Raw genomic sequence first — 19,331 nt, 5'->3', positions numbered from 1 at the left:
TCCAATGATGTAGTCTCCAAAATCCTTTCAATGAAATATGTTACATTGAATCATTAGTATCAAAGGTTTGAAAATTACATTACTTGTCAAATTTATTTTGATGAATTCACAGCAAATATTCAAATTGAATAAAATACAAAATACTTTGTTAAAACATGTTGATATTTATAATCAGACAACTTGAAAAATCAATCTAGTTTTGATCTAGACTGATCACATATTTGCTTGCTTTTTTTAATTGCTATGTTTTTTTTTACATACAGCCATTTTTAAAAGTTCATTATGACCATTTAGGATATTTTCATATACTTAGAAGAAAAGGAATGTATTTTAGAAATAGAACAAAATATCATCGGTTTAGTCAAACGACGTGAATAGTATTGACTCTTACTTTGCACCTTTTTCGAATCAAATTAGTATGGTTTTTTTTGTTTTTTTTTTAAGTACGAACTGGTACGAGAGTATGAAAGAGTCAACTTCATCATGGCGTCATCAATTGCGGACGTTTTTCTTGTGTGCCCAGTTCTCTTGGCGTCATCACTTGTGGACGTTTGATACGTCAAGAAAACGATTATTTTGAATTAAGTGAAATATCAGAGGTGATCATAAACTTTTGCAAATTACTGCAAAGCTTTGAGAAGATCATTTGTTAGCAAATTATTGTATTAGTGCTTTTGTCTAGCCAAAATAGTCTTGTAGATAGCTGTTGATAAAACTATAACAGCTTTTTAACCATTTTTCGCCAAACATTAATAAATACCTTTAGAAGAAGGACATTACATCATTAGTAATCATCAGAGTAATAATTTTCCTCAAAGAATAAAGCCATTTCAGTCCTCTCATATTCAACTAATTTAACAAAAATTATTATGCATGAAAACACCATTAACATTATTTATGTTTTCAGTGACTTTATAGTTCTTTGTTGCACATACAGAGTGTAGATGAAAAACCAGTTAAATGTACTACATGATAAGTTGATATTTTTTTCAGAATTAAAATCCTGTGGTTACGAGTTAAATCCGTCTGGATCAAGTATTCGTAATCTGAAAATAAATAAGAGTTGGCTCTCTGAACATACATTTACTTACCCTAGAAAAATTCTTTAAATGACTTATTTAAAGGACTTTGCACATAAATTGAGAATTTATTCTCACCAAATAATAACATTCATAGCATGGTAATTTAATGAAATTGACCTGTTCTTGAAGAATGTCCCACAGATAATTTTCGAGAATGATCAAATCTGGATTCGTTATAATTAGGCCAGATTTTATCCATCATTAAAAAAGTAACCCTCTCAGACTGAGTTGCCTTGAAGGTGTGGCAGGTGGTAGAGGTATGTGCAAGTATCACATTCTTCAGGTCAATCTTCATCTCCATCCTGGATACAAGACGTCTGTTATAATGGGATTCTTCTAGTACCGAAAGAGACCATCTTGACATACGACACACAAGAGTCTCTTTAGCATTCCCAAAATATAAAACTATTTGTAATCCAAGTGCGTACTGTTATACCTAATTACATTGAAGCATTACTTACAATCTTTTCAATGGAATAACATGAGATACGATAAAAAGTATGAGAATATCCCAGAAACTCTTTTTTAAGTCAAAAGATGTAGAACAAGATCTATGTATTCTTTTGAATATAAAAGGTGGTATTATACACATTGTCAGTATACAGTACAAACACTTTTCAATTGATATCAAGGCTGTTTCATCTTACGTATTGTGAAATACACACTTTTTGAAATAATATTTAAACATAATCAAAGTCATAATATTGTTCAATAATATTTAGAAAAACATTTTCCTTATTACCTTATGAATTTATATTCTTTTTTTAAATTTTTTATTATGTTTTGAATCTATTTTTTAATTAGAGAACTAAACACACAATATAACCACTTTTTTAACCCTCTTTTAATAAACTGGGATAAAATAAACCCCAGTTCATATAAACGCTTTTCATTTTGTTAAATTTATATTTTTTCGCCATCTACATTTATCTACAGGTTATCTTTTAGTTATATTCTTTGGAAGGTAATCTTAGCATTTAATAACGGATTTCTTATTGCATTTTTTCAAATTTCTCTTTATATGTTTATTTTTAAGCGAAACAATCACCACGTGATCATTTATGTCTAAATTTAATTGACTTTGAAAAGGCTATTTTCCTCGTGAGACATTCATTTTTGATGTACTGCATATGAGATCCCTCAACTATGTATCCTCATTACGTGGCTATAGAGTTGCTAATGCTAAATTTGGCTCCTCCTATCAGACAAAAAGTATAACTGTACCCATTTAGATTAGGAGAAAAAATGATCATGCGGCTATTGCTTTACTTTAGCTTTGTTTCTTGTATATCTATGGACATCAATAAATAAGGAGTGAAGAATTGAACTCCTAACTTGACACTGTTCAAATATTATTTTTTTTCCATTAACCGTTTAATTGAGTTCCTTTTAGATGCTCAGGTATTAAAAAATGAACAGAAACTGCACTCATTTTCACTGTATTAAATCCTGATATAAGAAGCATAAAATGCTACGAAATAAATACATTATTTTTGATTGCAAATATTGGATTGTATTGCTAAAAGGGTATTTCGAATGACAAATTGTACTATAAGGAAATCTGAAATAAAAAAAAAGGTATTGCTGGGCATTCAAATTGAAATAACTAAAGTTTATTCCAATATGACGTAATCATTTCAAGAAAATAACCCTTTTGTCGGTTGAAGTCAATGGCTGGGTCATCTTCCGTAATGTTTGTCTCGTAGATACAATAAAGACAGGCACTAGAACAGTCTTTAAAAAGGATTATTGTTGCGTATACATATATTTCTAAGAGAGTTCGAGTTATGAACAAAGGAACATAAGTTATGCTGTATAATGAATGACATTTGTACCTTGGTAGACATCAAATTCATTTTCGTTTTGAGTTGCGCCTCTTTCTTTTGCTTTGTTCGATAATAAGACTATCGTAAAGGCAAGATAATGGTAAAATAGAATAAACGGATCATTCATAGTTTTGACTTTTATTAAACTTGAACTTTCTAAAACATCCATCATCATAATGAGTTTATGGTAAAATCCTCATTTTATCTATATATATATTTGTATTTTTTTGAGGAACTATCCCAGTGACATAATTATATATTCTTTTATTTTGATTTAAAAATAATTCCTTTCCCAAAAAAAATGGAAGATTTGTGGGAGGAAAATTTAATTCCTAGTTATTCTTTCAATGAAGGCAGAAAAAGTATTTTAAAATGTACCATATTTACTTAATTACTTCAAATGATCTTTATAGCGAGAGTTGGATAATTTTTGTGTTCAAAAACTTTTTATAAATTAGTCATGCATAGAAACTGTATTAATTATGACAAATTAATTTTGATTAATCTTGAATATGTCCTCCCTTGGCGGTAATAACCGCTGAAGGCAATACAGGTTCTACTTTCCAAATGTAACTACATACTAAGGTCCAAAGGGTTGATATCTGGAGAGTGTGGTGGACAATTTTTTTGGTCCCAGAATAGAGTGCTACTAGTCAGCCATTCCAAGACAGTTTTGGCCCTAGAAGCTGTTGTCCCAACACGCTGGAACACAAATCCTGACTTCACAGATATCTTTATAGCCTCAGATGTAACTTTGTAATTAAAAGTCTCGAGATTGTCGAGATTTCAATTCGAAGGAGAGACTCAACTTCCAATAGTCGGGATACATAAGTGCTTTAATGAAAAATATATATCAGATGTTTGAAGCGATAAGGAGATTTTCAAAAAAAATATGTGCGAAATTTAAAATTGAGCTGTATAAGCTTTTTAAATTTTGGCGGCAAAAGATTTGCAACTCATGGATGTCATTATTGGAGATATTAATAGACTACCAAGAAATAATTCAGGTTTAATATATCATCTTTCAAAACATTATTCAGAAGCCATGAGATAGAAAATCAACAATGGGCACAACAAAAAAAAAAAAAAAAAAATACCTGTTAAATGAAATTGTAATTTGTCACTTTTTGTCAGCTATCGTCATGTCTACTCCTACCACTCTTATTTGTTTGTTACTACCAGTGATCTAGAGAAATGCCTTTGGCCAATTACGAAATATATAGTTTCAAAGTTTTTTTTTTTTTTTTTTTTGCTTTATTTTTGCAGTAAATATATCATTGAACAACTAGTTTGTTTACAAAAATTCCTGCTTTTGATCGTTTATTTAAGATATTTTCTATAAACTCACTAAACCTTCTGAAAAACAAATTATTTTGTGATAAATATACATAGTTAAGACCTTTGAAATCATGGTATATGACGCTTCAATAGCTTGAAACAAATCCCTATAGCTTAGATTATATCCTTCATCGCAAAAAAAAGTCAAATCATTTTGTTTTGTATAGGTAGTTATTTAATAAATTCAATAGATATTGTTGATAATTTTTTTTATTATTGTTTGTAGGTGTGCTAATTACAAATATATTAATTAATTTAAATAAGCATTTCCGTTTTACTCCTATTGCTCTACGCTTTGTCATATCAAAATGAGTATTGATTAAGATGGGTGTGGATGTAATTCTAACATTAATTAGCCATTTGCTTAGAGCTCGCCCTATTTTGTCTGAAGAAGTAATGTAGGTTGGATTAGAAGGACTCAATATAACTTATTGAGTTCAAATTTATTTGTTGGTAAGGTACTTAATAAAAAATTACTTTGACGACTTAGCTTCAATGAGTTCGATTCAAATCCATTGATTCATTTGGGAGCAATGATGATAATTTCGATGATAGTCAAAGTATAATTAAGTAATTAATAGTAACTATCTATTATGACATTAATGTTAGAAATATTCCGTGAGAGTTTTGATTACATTGCAAAGACGAAAGTGAATACTAATATTAATCCGAATATTATCTTTTTATCCATGGATCTGGAGCATGAGGACTTGGGTATGAGAGCTGATCATTTGTAATGGCGTTAAATAATGTAGATTACCTTCAAGTTGCTATTAATCTACGGAAATAAAGATAAGTCATACTCCAAAAAAAAGCAAGTGGACATTGGTAGAAATTACTGCGTTTTTATCATTAATTTGTCTCTGAGTTGAACAGGGATTAAGTCTGATAACTCCCCCAAAGCTCCTTAGTGTTACTCTTGGCCATTCATGAGTGTACACTTGTGGTTACACTTTATAAATAGAACTAGATATTTTCTCCTATAACATGCAAAAATAATGGTAACAGCTTTTGAAAATAAAAACCCTGCTCAGGTTGCCAACAACGAAAAAAAAATGATGCACTCAAAATTGTTAGGATATACAAACATAAGTGATTTAAGCGTTGATTGTTTGACAGTGGATTTGAGGGGCTCGGTGTTTGGATGACAAGCCCTCAGAAGTTGTAGTCGAGGGGGGTTGGCATCTCTGCTGTAGGGGGCCAAATTGTCAAAAAAGAGTTCAGAAGAATTCTAAAGACATTTTCAATTAACTTTGCAACGGAGGAGATGGGTTACTTTTTTATTGTTTTTGCCCAAAAGTGGCTTTTCCACCCTCACAAGCCTCTTTCCCCAAACTTTTGTCATAGCTCACTGGGCAGTCTGATGTGAAACCCTGGGATTAATAGCATGGGCCCTCATAGACATGAGAGGATTTGCTAGGGGTGTTTTATTTAAATCCTCCGAGTCGGGGTTGGCCTTTTTGACAAAGTTCTTCTTCATCTCTACCATTTCGGACTTGCTCATGGCCTAGTCGTTGTTCCTGGAGACACCCAACGGCTTGGATTGCGCGAATTGAAATTCGTAGATCACGTTCAAATGTAATTTTTTCGACTTGTATGTAAGCTAGAGAGCTCAGATTTATTTTATTTCGTAACTAATTTATTAGGATTTTATATATCAAAATATGCATTAATAATTAGTGGACCAACCTTTCAAAAAGAATAGGCAATCTACCATTTAATTACATGCCTTTTATTTTTATGCTTTTTGTAGGATGAAAAGTTGAAATTTATTATAAAAATCACATCTTGACTGGCATTTTTATTCATGTATAAGTCAGAAGAATCCTTTAGTAAAATGTTCCATTTTAACGACTTAAAGGACGGTATCTTAAACTTGTATGAGACACAAAGAAAGAAAAGTGTAGTTATGGACTATTAGTTTGAGAATGTCTAGACTTGATGTAATCAACGGAGAAGGAATCATTTGAAAGAAAGTATTAATACCATAATAAATAATAATAATGGTTCAGACTTAGGATAAAAGAGAAAACTCAAATAATCCCTCATAAATACTTTCATCTAAATAAAATTTTTATATAACTGAAGAAGACAGGTTTGTTATAGTGTGTTGGTGTCGATTATGTATGGGAAGATATCACAGCTTCCCTACATTGACCTTCGAAAAACATTTGAATACACCAAATAAATAAAGACTTATAAATGTTTTTCAGATATATTTCAGGAGTTTGTCCTATCAAAGCTTGGCTGAATTGACGACACAGTTCTACCACATCCTGTTTTGAACGTTGAATTTGAATTAACTCTTATTCCACAGTAAATTAGTTGTATGACTATTGATTAGTTGAAATAAAATTGACTCTTATCCAACTTATTAATGATATTTTTCAATTTATCAAATTTTCCAACTTAATATTTATGCATTTTTGAGTTTGATTTGATTTTTTCAATATTATTTATCACGTTAAAGACAATAGCTCTCAATCAAGGTTGATTTCGTCACACCCCACAATTAATTAAGATATTATTAGAATGTATATGAAATAAACCCTTCCTTTCAAAAATAGGGGTATTAACTTCGGAGTGATTCACAAAATACTATAATGGGTTGAATATCTAGAAGAACATCTTTTGTCTGTTTGACAGTATGCGGGAGGAGGACTTCTTTCCGTATGACAACTTTCAGTATGTCTATCTAAAAGCCTTCATGTTACTTCGTAACATAACTATTATTACAAATTATGATGATTATTTCTAATTGCAAAGAGTAAATGGGAGATCTCAAAAAACTTTATAGTAATCAAACACATTGATCCGGGTAAATCCACTATTAACAAATGATAACTGATCAGTATAAACCCCACCGGATAGAAAACTGATAATGATAAAATATTTCAATATACATAATTACAAGGAACTTAATTGGTTTTGAGGTAATAAATCATTAGTTCATAGAAAGTAATTCGTCTTAGTTGGCTTTTTTTTACAAATATAAAGGAAGGGACTTAAAATATCATGACGAGAATCGGATAGAGGTAGAAGATTAGTACTTTTGCCTTTCACTTTACATAACCACTAATCAATTCATATCCCAAAACAAACAATCAGAGAACGGGATCACAGGAATATCGGGATCTCGTTAGTAAACAATAATTACTGTGAAATGTAATGGTTTCTTTTAGATATACAAAACAAACACATTTTATGCTGGTAGGTTCACTCATATATTTTCAAATGTTATGTTTTAGATGTTTATAGTTATCACTAATAGTGTGCAAGTTGTTTTTTTAAAACGTCCATGAGGAGCTAAATGTTGTAGAATTATGACAATCTGACCCACGGGCTATAAGTCAACTCGTGCATCACTAGATTTTATGTAGCTCGTTTTATAAAAATCATCTTAAAGTACTTTAAAACGCCCATAGTAAATTCAAAATGTACAAAAAAACGTTGTTGTATCAACATAATTTAGTGATTGGGTATCATGGCCACAGCTGCTCCAGATATAAAGAAGACTCAATTTACAGATGAGTAACGGGTTTGTCAACAACAGTATAAAGATTTTAAATTGAAGGTTTCAAACATTTCAGAGTGGGCTTCGGTTTGGCAACAAAACACAGTACAATTTCATGTTTAAGACAGGTCGATGAAGTGGCTGAGAAAACAAATTGAAAATTCCATGCCATCAAGAACTCTCTGATTCCCTCCAACAAGAAGACAATGATCAACATTCCAAGGAACTATCTCATCCTCGCCTGTTCCTTCTTCCGGACCTGGATGTAGGCTGAAGGCGGATACATCACATGAGATCTGTTTCGACATTCATATGTAAAATTCAAGTCAATTTTCTATCCATCTAAAAATGTGGCATCACTGACAATATTAAGATTTTTGAAAAATCTACTGATTTGATCTTAACACATTTTATTTAACGTTGGATTTAATGAATTATATATAAATAAATGAAAACTATGCTATGAACTATTTATATGCATGATTTCCTGTAGGCTTAAAACCATGATAAATCCCTGGAAAGCAGGGTCTAGAATCTGGAAAGAGAAACTGTTATCAATGCAAATAAATTCAGCTAGCAATTCATAATTAATAAGTTCACATAGGATGACTTGTTTTTCACCTGGAAGAGCAGAGGATGACCCTGGGTCTGAGAGATAAATGTAAAAATCAGATTCCCTTTCTACACGTCCATAAACTTAATCGCAGATCAACAAGTGAATTACCATGAGCCCCCAGGATGTCCAAAATGTCATTGAGAACAATTTTCCAGCCACTGTGAATATATAATGTCTACACACATCTTTGAGATGGGACTTAATGTCAGCTATTTTAGTTTTATAACGGTTGTGGTATTGCTCTGGATGAAGGAGGTGGGTGGCAACCGTTCCTGGTTGTGGCAACAGGACAATATCCGTCGCTATGTGTTTAAAATGTTCCTAAAAAAGATAGGAAGAACACTACTTAGTCACCATTTCAAAAGACAAATGTCCCCTAGCTCAGTGGATTTAAGCCAGGATATTATTTAAGGACTGCGTGTTAGAGACAAGAACCAATAGACGTTACCATGTCAAAGAAGCCTTCATCATCAACACAATTTAGAAGGAGACATGTCTCTGCACATCTTTGAGATGAGACTTAGGGTCGCCAATCTTAATTTTATGGATGTATGGTATAACTCTGGATCAAGGAGATCGCAGCAAACCGTTCCTGAATGTAGGAGAAGGACAATGTTTCCCTGTTATGCATATAGAAAGTCTCTGGAAGCGTTAGAAGACTACGGTTAACCTATCATATAAATAGAAAAGTGGCTCCAACCTCACACCAAGTTTGAACCCTGTGAACTACAATGGGAAAGTTTGACACAAAGGCCAATAGGATGCTTTTTCACCAAATTATGTTGATACATATTTTAACTCAATATGACGTTTGATGCAGTCATCTTTCTTCGGATGTAGAAGGTGGTTTGAAAAAGAAAACAAACTGCCTTGGAATATATCTACTTAACTCCTTTAAATCAGTAAACATAATACTTATTTCATACAAATAAGGAACATTCAATATTTGTAGAAATAAAATAATAATACAAACTCCGAAACGAGGAAGCATAATTCCTTATTGGTTCATATGTATAAGTACGAGTCAACAACAAAAAAAATGATTTATGAAGTAATGATAGATCCTACTATTTCTAACGTAATGATACAGCCTTGGGAAAGAGATATACATACATTCAGACTAGTGATATTATGCATACTTAAATTGCGGTTTCGGGTTATCCGCAGTTCTTTGCTTTAGCAGTCCCGGTTCTTAACAGACCATTATATTTCAGATGCTCTTATTTGGTTTTTTCTTGCTCAATTTTCCGTTAGATTAGTTCATATTTAATAGCATGGACGAGTAGGAAGGTGTAGAGGCAAGTTCATTTATATTTTAGGACTGTATAAGCATATACAATATATTTTTCATGTTGGCAATCAGAAGAGAGTTTCCTCATTTTCTTCAATGATTATAATTATTCTTTATTTCTTGGGGAGATAACATTTCAATATAAGGTAATCATTTGCCCAATTTGCACCCTATCTCCCTCCCCCTAGAGAACATCAGAATACTTTGAATTGCAAACTTTAACAGCATATCATTTATTTATTAACAATAGAATTTCACCAAAATTAATATTATAAATAAATGTGTATCTGAGTTTTTTCACTGTCTCTCCATCTTCAGAAAGCTCTTTCCACCAACTTTTTTGAAATCTCTCTGGACAGTCTGATGTGAAGCACTAAGATCCCTTACATGGGCCCTCATGGACTCAAGACAATTGTTTCTTTAACTCCTCCGAATTCCGTTTCGCCTCTTTGTCATGTTCTGAAAGGTTTTGGACTTGCTAACGGCGCAGTTGGGCGTCTTGGAGACGCCCAACTGCTTGGAGTGTGCAAATGGAAATTTGTCAATCACTTTCAAATGTAATTTTCTTGACTTGTATTTAAGCTAGAGAATTCAGATTTGTTTTTATTGTAAATAATTGTTTATGCTTTAATATATCAAAATATGAATTAATTTCAATCACTCAACCTTCTTTAATGATTAAATTAGTTAGTTTTCAGATCTCAATGGACCACACTGTATGATTGTAGACTTTATAGTTCTTTTAATTTCTGGAGATAGCCACAATTAAAGGATTACCTTCTTAAAATAAGCCTGACAAAAATTGTATATTGTTTTGTGCAACAATACTATGAACACTTCTTGAGTGTCAGAAGGGACGCTCTACCAAAACCATCTTTCGAATGAGTTTAAGTATGGGTCCAAGAATTCAACGATTATCTTGACGTCATGGTTTTAGATTCCCCATCTATTTGCAACCTTTTTGAAATACCACACATTTTTCAGTTACTTGTAATGTCTCTGAAAGTCAGCAATGTAAAATAAATTCGAAGTGGGTAGCTGAATATATATATATATTTGTTTGTATTGATTCATACTTTTTGCTAATATTCCTCCATTTCAATTTTCTATCGAGTTTTTACACCATATAACATCACTAATATTTATACTATCTACGTATGACATAATTAATTCATACTTTTGGGGCACAAATATTATTATTATATAGCTTTTTAGTCTCCATTTCGAAACGCATTCTTAGATAAGGTTTGATATATTTCATATATATATAGAGCTGACAATAAAGGTTAACCCATAATATGAGAAAATATTTTATGGGGTTAATGGAAGTCTACATGGAAGATTTTAATCAGTATGGGTTTTGTTGGAGGAATTAGAAGAAACAAAGGAAGGACCTTGATCTCTTATTAGACAATAAAGTATTGAATCTTAATTTGTTCTATATTTGTCAGTTGATTTAGAGGTATTTTTCTGAATATCATAAGGAGAGTATAATGAATCCTTTTCGACTCTTAAAATAATATTTGTTTTCAAACTGGTGAAAAAAAAATTAATAAGCAAGTTGTAAATATACTGGGACTAAGTTTCATTAGCTGAATATTATATTTAGTAATTATGTGGTATCTCAAATTTATGCTTTGTTCCTAAAAATAATTGAGATCACCAAAGGTGTCTGTAAATTTGATCAAATTCCAACCTGTGGGCAATATTTTAACTTTGAAATGTGTTACAATAAGCTGCGGACGACACTGATCACACTCACAGGAAAGAGTCGTACATATTCAAGGCTCGACGCGATTAATGTAGAATAATTGGATATTGGAGTAGCTATTCATTTATGTATTTAAAATTGTTTAATATTTGATCGCATCTGGAGACGACAATATAATCCCTACAGTCACATTCCTTTAAAAAATTCACACGTAAATCCCACACATAAATAATAATCATATGTTAAACTTTATTCTTGAAGCTTTTGCGTCCTTATATTTCTTGTGTCCTGTAAAGGTTTCTCAAAAAGGAAGCTAAAAAGATACAACATCAGGCCCTGGTTAATCAATTCTTTCGAATATAATAATAAGAAATTATTCATTAATTAACAAAGACAAAATCAATCAATTAACATTCATAACATTGATAATACAAAGAAAAATGGAGAGCTGATAACAAAATACAGCGTACATTTTAAGTTCGTGAGATTTAACGCCGTGCTGGATGACGTGAGAATCTTTTAACGATTATGGACAATGATGGCGTCCTTTCTGCCAAATCACTTGTCATAATAAGTCTTTATCATATTTTGATGGATTAAGACTCATTGTTTAAACTAGAATGAAGCATTTGGAAATGATTTAAGATAAATTACAAGTAGATAGATCCTTTTCTTCAAAGTAAATATATTTTGTATTGTTCAAGAATGATATTTAAAGTATTATGTATTATGATTGATATATTCAATCACATCCCGTAGTAATATTATAAAATATAAGGCCCAAAACCAATTTATAGTTAGCCAACTACGTTACTCTGTCCAACTGTTGAGTTATTCGTTCATTATTTCGAATTGAGGATTGTTTGATTTCCGAATAAAAACTTTCAAGAGCAATTAACTGACAAAAATTAAACATATAGTTTTGACTTGGAACGCTTTCTAAAGAGATTCTACTCATATTAATTGGTTGAGTATTTTTTCGTAAGTATTTACATTGAATATATTTCAAATGGATCACGATTTTTTCTTTCTGTATCAATGGCATTGTTATGAATGCAGAGTCATTTCCTATTCATGAGTGTGACTATGGCTGAAGCAATTTAACCCTCCGTTACGTTACTTCAAATCCTATAACACGAATACTTTCCTGGTTGTGTTTAGGCATCCTAACGTTAAAACAGATATTTTATCCACATATTACTTTGTTTCCCATCAGTATTTGTTAAGTATGATACAAAGAGTATTAGCATAAGTGAACTATTTCTATGGATTTTGACCAATATACTTCATATCTTTGGGTTCATAGTCTAGGATAATAGTTGCAGAAATGATTTTTAAATTTTAAGGGACTATAAAAAATACCAAATTTATTTAGAAAAACATGTTCCATACAGAATCGGACATTATTATTAGGCTATTTTAGTTATATAATTGCATAAAGAAAAATCTCAGAACCCAGCCAATTAATTTCAGAATTCGTTAGTAACTCTCCTCAAATGGAGGTATATGAAGCATATAATCATTTAATCATTATAATACACAAGCGACATTAAAATGATATTTCAGTCTCTGGGGTGAATAAACAGAGGCTCAAATATGTGATTTTTTTTATTGTCATTATTATTTAATTTCTAAGGAGTAAACTTCCGTTTCTACTACATTTAATTATCTTCAAAACCTAATTGAACATCTGTGTGTGTATATAAAAAACGGAGCATAACCCTGAGAATCTTTTGTTGTTTTATGATTGTAAGTCCTTGTTGGATTCCGGAGTGAATTGGGGATCGACATCGGAGAAAATTCAAAAAAACCTCCTTGTTTATTTCCTTCTCTCCTTCCTCCCTTGTCACAGCTGCCTCACGCCGATCTATGAGACGTCATGAAAGCAAAAAGCCTGCATGATTTCATTCATATGACTAAATTGTTATTTCTTAGATGCAACATGCATTTTTCAAACATCCAAAGATGTATTCATACATAGAGATAAAATTTGCTTTATTAATATAGATATAATATTGTCCAATTACTGAGACGGGTAATATTCACATATACAGTGTACTCAAGGGCGAAAAAAGAACTACATAAAAACATTGGAAGTCCGGAAGTAGAAAAACTCATAGCAATAGTGAAAATTTGGTGTATATTTCTTATGTCGTTGTTTTATACCCTTTTCCTTCTTCACAGCTCACAGCTGATCTAATGAAAGGTCATGAAACATTTTTCAAATTGTCAGGGTTACCATATTGATTCCCGGTGTCAATTTTTTAAGATACTCAAAATGCTTCTAATTAGTTTAATTACTCATAACCTATTATCATGATATTCTCCTTTTATTTATTGAATAGTTTGACCTTAGGAGGACAATGTTGATGATCACATATACATTTTAATTTGATGTAGGTACTTTTTTAACGGTCTTTTAAGGAAATATAATTTTGTATTAATGTCAGTAGTATTTAAAAACACACAAACATATTCAATAAGTATGTATTTAAAGTAATATGTAAATGTATTGAAAGACCTTGATGTGAATGGTCCAAGTTCCTTACCCCTGTGGTAAAATGGAATGAACATGTTTCATATCTCTGCACGCCATGTGACTTTATCTGTATGTATGAACATATTTTTGTTTCAAACAGTTGCTTTAAATGTCTTTTTATTGATTCACATGCTATAAGCCAGGTTATATTTGGTAAATGGCATCTTTATTTAAGCCAGTGAATATGTAATTCAATTCCTAGATATTCATTTTTATTAATTATTAAATGATTAATTTTTATTACTAATAATAAAAGCTGAATGTATGACCAAAAGTAATTATCATAAAAATATCATTAAATGGATTAAATCATCATAGATATAGAAGTTTGTAGTAAGTAAATAACAAATGGCCTTTTCAATTATTGTCATGAGTTGAGTACAATGAACATGCTTAATACGCTTATCGTTGAAAAACAAAACAAAAAACGCCCATAACTAAACAATAAACGTAATTACATAATAAATCACTCAGAGATTATTTACGTCATAAGTAAATATTTTAGTTTTTTATAATGGATATTTTACCAAAGGATCTTTTTATAAGATGGAGAAAGGGTATAAAATATAATATCAATAAAAAGCATTGAAAGAACTTGCTTCTTTTAGCTTCAAAATAAGTATATTGAGAAATAACATTTTGAGGAACTGAACTTTAGGTCCTAAAGGAGTATAGATTTTATTTTAGGAATGGGCAGCCTTTTAATAGAGTGAATCAGATGATATTATTTTGATAATTCAGGGGTAGGATAAAGGGTGGGGTTTACCATGAGAGGAGCCTCAGGTGTGCAAAAAATGGGAGTCCCTATTATTCACAATATTAGTTGAAGAGTACAAGTCATGCCATTCAGATTTATGTTTGATAAATATTACCATGAATCATATGATAAAACAAGGATTTGATTAATAAATTACCATTCATTTAAAGAGATGAAACCAAGATCAATGGAAATTTGATCAAAATTAATAAATAAAATAAAAGTTAAAAACGAATTGAATCTCTACACATATAAAACAAATATCTTTAAGATCTCTCCAAATGACACACTGGCTTTATTTTTAAATGTAAAAAAGCATAATGAGGCCTCATAAAACATATGTATTACTAGTTATGTATTACAAGATCTTAAGGACTCGTATTTAAAAAATTCATAAATGTAAATTTCCACATTTATTGGACGTGAACACATAAACAACATGTTTGTAAATAAAATATTTTCTTCTAAGAACTCTTCATATTAAAGTCTTCCAATCTCAAAAATAATATTTTCAAAATGGAATATGTTCTTAGATTAAATGTGTTTATTGATTTGAAGGAAACACACTGTATAAAATGCTACCAAAATTTAATTTCCTCTCTGCAACATTTTCTAACTTTTTACACTTGATAATTCGGAATTTTTTCTAAAACCCATACCTAGATCAGGACCCTACTATTGTGTAATATAAAATGGATCTTACCTCGTCCTCAGCGTTTTCTGTACTTCTTCCAGAGTATTTATTAAACATATTTTTCAAATTATTCGCAGAAATTTTCCCCTGAGAATTGGGTTTACAAATTTGGAACACGGTTTGAAGTTGATCCTCACTAAAGTTATTCATCATGTTGGGTCAAGGATGATTAGAACTTTGTTGAAATCACTTTTTTAATAAAATAAAATAAATATATTTGTTTTGTTTTGAAATACTTGATATGTCATTCAGGAGTAATTTGTTATCAAGTCAATATTGGAGGGATATCAGTGGGAGTTTTTCTTCGGTCTTACACTTCATTCCTTGCCTTGTTCCACATATATATGTGTATACTCTTTTTAATTAAATTTGCGTTGAAATATTATTGAGGTGCAGAGAAGTTGTGTTTGTATAAAAACCGAGATATCATTTTGTAGTTATCATTGTCAAATCACTTTTAAAAGAATCTGCATTACATTCTGAAGATTGGAGGCGTAATTGAAATTCAAGTTCTGGAAAAAAAATGGATGGTGAAATTAAAAAATAAAATACATGAACCTACAGAAAAAAAAAAGACTTGCAAATAAATAAATTAAAGATTTTTATTAGTGATACACCCATTAACTATTAAAAACTTTCAATGTTCTTCTCTCTAGTTTGAAATAGAATTTCTAATTATAAAATACCTTTACCCCTAAATAAACCAATTAGGCAATATCTCATTGCAGGAAGAATGGGACGAAACCGGTTGTTCATCGTACAATAAATATTCCATTTCTTTGTTTGTATCAATTTTTAGACGTAGGAGTACATTTTAGTTTTAGCTAAAGTGCAAGTACATGGAGAGAAATCCTGGTCTTTGCTATTGGAAAAGTATAAGGTAAAAATAAGTGGACACACCCCTTAACAAGTTCATAATAATTGTTTTGTAAGAATAGTTTAAAAATACTCTGAATACTTAACTATTCTAAAATCAAAAATCACTCTTTAGATATGCCTAGACTGATTGGAGAAAAAATTGTTTCTGCAAGTATTTTGGACTGTTAAAATTAAAATGTACCAAGGAAAAATTACACTTTAGCTAAAACTGAATTAATTAGAATATTATTGTATATTCAAATTCAAAGATGAAATCATCTATCAGGGGCCAAACAACAAAGGGGCAGGGGGCCATAGACCACCCCCTTATTGATAATTTAATATTATCAAAGAGTATTGTAATAACTAATAGATTGTTTTGGTATTTTGGGTCCAACTTCTGTCAGTTTTGCGACACCTTTTGCGACTTCAAGACAATGACTAAGTAATGCACAACCTTTTATTTCCTTTCAGGTATTTACTCATAACTTTTTATATTAAGCAGATTTAAGAGATTGAATAATAAACCAAAAAGGACGCCATATTGGAGGTATAGAGGGTGAAGACTAAAAATTTTTGGATTTTAAAAGCCGTTTCCACTACTACATGTTTGTATTTAATGCAATTTTTATGGCAATCTTTTGAAATGAAAGTTGGTAATTCAACAATTTTCTACACTTTTTATTGAATATACCTCCCACCCTCCATTTTGAATGATGTCTTCAATATGGGGACGAACAGAAGCACAGCTGGCCATGATGAAGTCCGAGGAAAAGTTGTCCCCCCCCTTCGTGATCACGGCATTCAGGGCATTGACATTTGGATGAGAAGTCTTGTTCGTCTTGCCCTCCTAATTGCACCTAAGAGCAAAGCCCAGGGTGTTGACGTCAGGCGAGGACGAAAAACAGAAGTCTGCCGGCCTAAAGGCATCCATGTTCCCCCTGCAGAAATGCTGCACCTTCTTGGATGTATGTGCTGGTGTGCCGTCTTGGGCGAACACATGGTTGGCCCTGGGGAACGTGCTGTTCAACCATGGCAAGACATGGTACCCGAGGACCTTGACTAGACGACCGTGTCAACTTTCTAGTTGGCATTGAAGAGATAAGGAGGCATGTTGCTGCCGTTGGACACTACGACGCTGAGGACCATGACCTTAGCTGGATGTTTGGTCCTTAAAGTTCATTCAATCTGAGCTCCTAATTAAGCCAAGAAGCGATTATTTCTCCTGTTTAGAACAGCATCCACTGTGAATATTTTCTTCCTGGAGATTGAACTGTGTGTAAAGGGGATTGCACACCCTCTGCCGTTTTGCTTGGAAATTTTTGATCGCACAAAGGAAAAAAAACACATCATATTGTAATTTTTGTCAGCTCTTACGAATGGCTCCAAGTACAAAATTGATTTTTAGAACTGATGCTAGACTACCTCGAACAGGATTCTCATTTCTGAGTCATCACTCTATAATTGTTGATATTCATAGCTATTAAAAATATAAACAAGTTCCACCCTCCCTCAAAAATATTTTGTGGAAACTTCATCCAACGGCTTTAATACTAGAGATTAAGTAGTTATATTCTCTTAAATGTAAGAAAGCAGATTTTAGAATGAGAACGTCACTTGAAAGTGCTTTATATATACAGGGTGCAAAGGAAATTTTTCCTTGTAGATAGAAACAAAACATAAAACTTTATTACCTGATTTGAAACAAGTATATCTAAAAAAAGAATATTGGTCCGTCAAAGATGCTGCATCTTAGTAATGTCACCCTCAATACGACGGCAGATGGTACAGACTTTGACAACTTTTCTGACTGGGTAGTTGTTTCAGACCCTGAAGATAAGGGACTTTAGGTCATCTACATTTCAGTATTTGGATTGCATTTATGATTCCCTCCATGACACACCACCAAAACTAATCAAGGGGATTCAACTCGAGGGGTGACGGAGGCCATATACCGCTGGGATAAAAATCAGTAAAGTTTTTGGACCCAACACTTCCAGCACTCTACAGTCGTGTAGGCAGGTGCCCCTGTCTGCTGCCAAAAATAGTTATCATGAGGGTAGCTTGGCTTGATCCACAGAAGAATTACATGGCAGAGCACCTTATTGTAGATGTTAGTCCCAATCTTTTCATCCCGATTGAAGAAGTAAGGAAACATCTTCTTGCCATCAGACACAAGGACATCACCTGGCAGGGTACTTTGTCGGGTAAACCACTTTAATTTGAATTTGTAAAAGGTTGTAAATTCTATGAGCTTATTTTATTTTATTTTCAAAATATCAATTAAATTTGTCCGCAGAATACAAATTTTAATAAATTAAAATGGGCTGTGATAACCCAAAAATCCCCTAAGAGAACTTTGCCAAAACAATTTTTTATTATTATTTAAAGTAAAAAACGCCTTTTGGCACAGGAAGAAATGTATCAAAACGAATATGGGACACTTTAATGTACATTTTACAAGTACCTGACATTCTAAATCTCTATGATATTTGTCTAATATGATTTTCTAATTTATCTGAAGAAAAAATATCATACCTACCACCTCCTGCAATAAATGTATTTACAGGCAAACAAATACTCAGTCCAGGTGGTGTGTATGAGTCAAACAGTATGTAAACATTTGTGGATACACATATACAATTAGATCTGTTCAATATACCGTCTTATTGAAGAGCCGTCATTAAATTCTTGAGATTTAAAAAAATTAGAAACAAGAAAAAAAATCCTGTATTTCTGACAAACAGGCTAGAATTCTTCGATCCAGAACCAGTTGAGGCCACAATATCTTTTCAGCCCTGAAATCTATGCATATATAAAAGTATATTCAATAGATTTATCTACCAAAAGTACATAACAATATTTTTTTAGATGTCCTCCAAGTACAAACACCAATCGGCCATTATTGTGTGTTTCTGTGCCGGGCGCACGCCCAAGGATACAAATAACTCACCAGATGATTATGTTATATATGTTAAAAGATCTGGTGTCATGTTATAATCTTAAATTGGCTCGGTTTCTTCAAACTGTGTAATTATTATCAGATCTTTACCCCAAAAACCAACATTTTTAAGATCTTTAAGTTTCATGCAAAGGAAATGTGGT

General features: G+C 31.8%; 1 protein-coding gene across 8 annotated transcripts in view; it reads right to left on the bottom strand.

The window, feature by feature from the left end:
- Nucleotides 1-19,331, bottom strand: part of LOC121118486 (rab11 family-interacting protein 4B) — a 114,984-nt gene that overhangs the window by 63,878 nt on the left and 31,775 nt on the right. For 6 of the 8 annotated variants that reach the window (XM_040713074.2, XM_071892075.1, XM_040713076.2 and 3 more), the window contains one exon: nt 15,378-15,880. The exons of 1 other annotated variant lie outside the window; for it this stretch is intronic. In XM_040713074.2, the coding sequence (XP_040569008.1) occupies nt 15,378-15,521 (144 nt within the window). In that variant the 5' untranslated portion in view covers nt 15,522-15,880. The remainder of the gene's footprint in view (nt 1-15,377; nt 15,881-19,331) is intronic. One more of the 8 variants, XM_071892083.1, reaches the window with a different exon arrangement.

Source organism: Lepeophtheirus salmonis, chromosome 1 (assembly GCF_016086655.4).
Source record: "Lepeophtheirus salmonis chromosome 1, UVic_Lsal_1.4, whole genome shotgun sequence".
Classification (NCBI taxonomy): domain Eukaryota; kingdom Metazoa; phylum Arthropoda; class Copepoda; order Siphonostomatoida; family Caligidae; genus Lepeophtheirus; species Lepeophtheirus salmonis.
The sequence above is the reverse complement of the archived record's forward strand: the minus strand, read 5'-3'. Positions and strand labels throughout refer to the sequence as shown.